General features: G+C 42.8%; 1 protein-coding gene across 1 annotated transcript; it reads left to right on the top strand.

Moving 5' to 3' along the window:
- The first annotated feature begins 388 nt into the window (after nucleotides 1-388).
- On the top strand, nucleotides 389-4,978 carry LOC121845046 (alpha-2C adrenergic receptor-like). The gene is made up of 3 exons (XM_042315752.1): nucleotides 389-1,208; nucleotides 1,385-2,023; nucleotides 4,752-4,978. The coding sequence occupies exons 1-3, from the start codon at nucleotides 568-570 to the stop codon at nucleotides 4,927-4,929; spliced, it is 1,458 nt and encodes a 485-aa protein (XP_042171686.1). The 5' UTR covers nucleotides 389-567; the 3' UTR covers nucleotides 4,930-4,978.
- The last annotated feature ends 241 nt before the right edge of the window (nucleotides 4,979-5,219 follow it).

Here is a 5,219-nt window from a genome sequence, read left to right as displayed (position 1 = left end):
ACATCAACTGGTGCGGTATATATATGTGGTATCAATTAACACGGGTCATGACACCCCACCCTCTCTATCTCCTCTCTCTCTTCTCCCGCTCCCCCGGGTGAGTTTAAATGCGAACAGCACGTGGATATTACAATCCTCTCGAGCAGGACACTCGGTGTAGCAGCTCCAGGATGCAGCAGGGAGGAGGACATTTACTACCCGCCGAGGACGCGTGGATGGGATCTAACTGATTTGTCCTGCTGGTGATTAAGTTATGTCGAATCTTAACACCTATGACAGGTTGTCTTCTGAGTATTTTTGAATACTGTTCTGATTTAGTCCGTTTCTGTCTCGGAGCAGATTGGAGATGACAACGCTGAATATAAGAGGCAGGTGGGAGAGAGAGAGAGAGAGAGAGAGGGCTGAGAGAGAAGGGAAAAGGGACGGTGTGATTTCAGCGTTTTTCTCCAAAGACATGTGAAATATAACTAACCCTTCGCGGATGTGTGCTAGCGAATAACACATTATTTCCCTGAATTTTTTATTTTCTTTGTTTTTACCCTCGTGCATGAGTGGTTAATTAAAATAATGGATTTCTTGAATTTCTCCGGGGTGGTGGACGAGCGGAATAGCACATACACCAACTCCTCGGCTACCGGGGACAGTGAGTACTCTCTCCTCTCCATAACCGGACTGACGGTAGTCGTGGGCTTTCTCATCCTGTTTACCATTGTGGGCAACGTGCTGGTGGTCATCGCGGTGTTGACCAGCCGCGCTCTCAAACCGCCTCAGAACCTCTTTCTGGTGTCCCTGGCCAGCGCGGACATCCTAGTGGCTACTCTCGTCATGCCTTTCTCTTTAGCTAACGAACTCATGGGCTACTGGTTCTTCGGGAAAGTTTGGTGCGACATCTACTTGGCGTTGGACGTCCTCTTTTGCACGTCGTCTATAGTTCACCTGTGCGCTATCAGTCTCGATCGTTACTGGTCGATCACCCAGGCGATAGAATACAACCAGAAGCGGACTCCTACACGGCTAAACGGGATGATCGTGGTGGTCTGGCTGATCTCGGCCGTTATTTCCTTTCCGCCGTTGATCTCCATGGACAGGAGCAGCGGAGGGGAGATCAGTCCTCAGTGTCGGCTGAACGATGAGACCTGGTATATTCTCTACTCCAGCATAGGATCCTTCTTCGCTCCCTGCGTTATCATGATACTAGTGTACATCAGGTGAGTTGACTTCTCCCCCTTTAATTAAACCCACCTAATGTAGTGCACTTCTAGTGCATCTAGTATCTAGTATACTATCTAGTGTGTAGGGCTAAATGGAACCCTGTTCCCCTATCTAGTATACTATCTAGTGTTATGCGTGACTAAATGTAATTGATGAATCTTCTTCTGATCAGGATCTACCAGGTTGCTAAGACGCGGACGAGGACCATGTCGGAGAAGAAGAGAGAGGTGGAGGACAACGGAACTGCCCCGTTACACTTTAACGGGTTAGGGCAGGGGGGCGAGGAGGAGGGGTGCGGAGGATCTCTGAAGGAAAACGGTAGCGGTGGAGGATTTGCCCGGGAGAACGGGCACTGCCAGAGCCAGCAGAAGACGCCGGTGCCACAGGGGATGTTACCCAACGAACCCAAATTAACCCCCGACCCCGACGATGGAGACGACTTTGACGACAGCAGCTCGTCGGACGAAAAACCCACATCCGCCAAAAAACATTCCCATTCCTCTTCCTCTTCCCATCAGCATCACCACCACCACCACCACCACCATGACGACAAGAAGGATTCCAAACCTTCAGAGAGAAGGAAGTCTACAGGAAGCAGGAAGAGCAGCTTGGCTTCGTCCAAACGCTCAGAGAGCAAGAAGTCGCGTGCCAGCTCTAAGTCCATCGAGCTGTTTTCGTCCCGTAGGAAACGGCGGAGCACCGTCAACAGGAAGAAAATAACAGCGGCGAGGGAGAAGAGGTTTACCTTCGTCTTGGCGGTGGTGATGGGAGTCTTCGTGATCTGCTGGTTCCCCTTCTTCTTCAGCTACAGGTATTCTACTGTGTTTCTACTGTGTTTCTACTGTGTTTCTACTGTGTTTCTACTGGTTTCTACTGTGTTTCTACTGTGTTTCTACTGGTTTCTACTGTGTTTCTGTGTTTCTACTGTGTTTCTACTGTGTTTCTGTGTTTCTACTGTGTTTCTACTGTGTTTCTACTGTGTTTCTACTGTGTTTCTGTGTTTCTACTGTGTTTCTGTGTTTCTACTGTGTTTCTGTGTTTCTACTGTGTTTCTGTGTTTCTACTGTGTTTCTGTGTTTCTGCTGTGTTTCTACTGTGTTTCTGTGTTTCTACTGTGTTTCTACTGTGTTTCTACTGTGTTTCTATTGTGTTTCTACTGGTTTCTACTGTGTTTCTACCTTGTTTCTGTGTTTCTACTGTGTTTCTGTGTTTCTACTGTGTTTCTACTGTGTTTCTACTGGTTTCTACTGTGTTTCTATTGTGTTTCTACTGGTTTCTACTGTGTTTCTACTGTGTTTCTACTGTGTTTCTGTGTTTCTACTGTGTTTCTACTGTGTTTCTGTCTTTCTACTGTGTTTCTACTGTGTTTCTACTGGGTTTCTATTGTGTTTCTACTGTGTTTCTACTGTGTTTCTGTGTTTTTACTGTGTTTCTATTGTGTTTCTATTGTGTTTTGACTGGTTTCTACTGTGTTTCTACTGTGTTTCTACTGTGTTTCTGTGTTTCTACTGTGTTTCTGTGTTTCTACTGTGTTTCTGTGTTTCTACTGTGTTTCTGTGTTTCTACTGTGTTTCTACTGTGTTTCTACTGTGTTTCTATTGTGTTTCTACTGTGTTTCTGTGTTACTGTGTTTCTACTGTGTTTCTATTGTGTTTCTACTGGTTTCTACTGTGTTTCTACTGTGTTTCTGTGTTTCTACTGGTTTCTGTGTTTCTACTGTGTTTCTGTGTTTCTACTGTGTTTCTACTGTGTTTCTACTGTGTTTCTACTGTGTTTCTACTGTGTTTCTACTGTGTTTCTACTGTGTTTCTACTGTGTTTCTACTGTGTTTCTACTGTGTTTCTACTGTGTTTCTGTGTTTCTACTGTGTTCCTACTGGTTTCTGTGTTTTAACTGTGTTTCTACTGTGTTTCTACTGTGTTTCTACTGTGTTTCTACTGTGTTTCTACTGTGTTTCTGTGTTTCTACTGTGTTTCTGTGTTTCTACTGTGTTTCTATTGTGTTTCTATTGTGTTTCTACTGGTTTCTACTGTGTTTCTACTGTGTTTCTACTGTGTTTCTACTGTGTTTCTACTGTGTTTCTACTGTGTTTCTGTGTTTCTACTGTGTTTCTACTGGTTTCTGTGTTTCTACTGTGTTTCTGTGTTTCTACTCTGTTTCTGTGTTTCTACTGTGTTTCTACTGTGTTTCTGTGTTTCTACTGTGTTTCTACTGTGTTTCTACTGTGTTTCTGTTGTGTTTCTACTGGTTTCTACTGTGTTTCTATTGTGTTTCTACTGTGTTTCTGTGTTTCTACTGTGTTTCTACTGGTTTCTGTGTTTCTACTGTGTTTCTGTGTTTCTACTGTGTTTCTACTGTGTTTCTATTGTGTTTCTACTGTGTTTCTGTGTTTGTGTTTCTACTGTGTCTCTACTGTATTTCTGTGTTTGTGTTTCTACTGTGTTTCTACTGTGTTTCTATTGTGTTTCTACTGTGTTTCTGTGTTTGTGTTTCTACTGTGTTTCTACTGTGTTTCTGTGTTTCTACTGGTTTCTGTGTTTCTACTGTGTTTCTGTGTTTCTGTGTTTCTACTGTGTTTCTACTGTGTTTCTATTGTGTTTATATTGTCTTTCTACTGGTTTCTACTGTGTTTCTACTGTGTTTGTGTTTCTACCGTGTTTCTGTGTTTACTGTGTTTCTGTGTTTCTACTGTGTTTCTATTGTGTTTCTACTGGTTTCTACTGTGTTTCTACTGTGTTTCTACTGGTTTCTACTGTGTTTCTACTGTGTTTCTATTGTGTTTCTACTGGTTTCTACTGTGTTTCTGTGTTTCTGTGTTTCTACTGTGTTTCTGTGTTTCTACTGTGTTTCTACTGGTTTCTACTGTGTGTTTCTATTGTGTTTCTACTGTGTTTCTGTGTTTCTACTGTGTTTCTACTGTGTTTCTGTGTTTCTACTGTGTTTCTACTGTGTTTCTACTCTGTTTTCTACTGTGTTTCTACTGTGTTTCTGTGTTTTCTACTGGTTTCTGTTTTTCTACTGGTTTCTACTGTGTTTCTACTGATTCTACTGGTTTCTACTGTGTTTCTACTGATTCTACTGGTTTCTACTGTTTTTCTACTGTGTTTCTACTGGTTTCTACTCTGTATTTGTACTATGTATTCTACACAGTAATACTGTAATACAAAGTTTTCCAAAGCTCCAGAGTTCTGTAACAGCTTTCCCCATCAGGTAAGAGGAGCAGACACCATTGAGCCAATTATTTGTCTCGCATCGCTCGTTGTTTACCTGTAGTTTTTTTTTTAGCTTCTTAAGTCATTTGATTGTGTGTTTTTTTTTTACTGTAAGGTCGGTGTGGTGAGATTTCACTCTAAGGTCGTGTCCATCTATATTTAGTAGGGTCCTTTGTAGAGATCAGGCGGTGGCATTTGGGACGACAACTAAATGCTTCAAAAATTTAAATGGTTTGACTACAGCCAGGTGGTAGCCAACTGTTAGTTTAATGTATGGATTGATTGATTGATTGATTGATTAATTGATCGTATTTGATCTGCTTACAGCCTGTATGGAGTGTGCCGGGCGCCGTGTGAGATCCCCAGTCTCTTTTTTAAGTTCTTCTTCTGGATAGGCTACGTCAACAGCTCCCTCAACCCCGTCATCTACACCATCTTCAACCAGGACTTCAGACGAGCATTCCAGAAGATTCTAGTCTGCAAGTCAGGGAAGAGGTCTTTCTGAAAAGACAGGGATGTGGGCCTATATATGAACATGGATGAACCTACAGTATATGGATATTTTAGTCCATTACGCTTTGACCAGAACCCAGTCATTCAGAAAACTCTGCAAGTCATGGAAGAGGTTCTCCTGATGGGGAAGTCACATGGACCCTAATGCTTTCCCCAATCACAAATGGACCCTAATGCTTTCCCCAGTCACATGGACCCTAATGCTTTCCCTAGTCACATGGACCCTAATGCTTTCCCAATCACATGGACCCTAATGCTTTCCCCTAGTCACATGGACCCTAA

Source organism: Oncorhynchus tshawytscha, unplaced genomic scaffold, assembly GCF_018296145.1.
Source record: "Oncorhynchus tshawytscha isolate Ot180627B unplaced genomic scaffold, Otsh_v2.0 Un_contig_527_pilon_pilon, whole genome shotgun sequence".
In the NCBI taxonomy this organism is placed as follows: Eukaryota; Metazoa; Chordata; class Actinopteri; order Salmoniformes; family Salmonidae; genus Oncorhynchus; species Oncorhynchus tshawytscha.
Note: the sequence above shows the minus strand (reverse complement) of the source record. Positions and strands in the feature narration are given on the sequence as shown.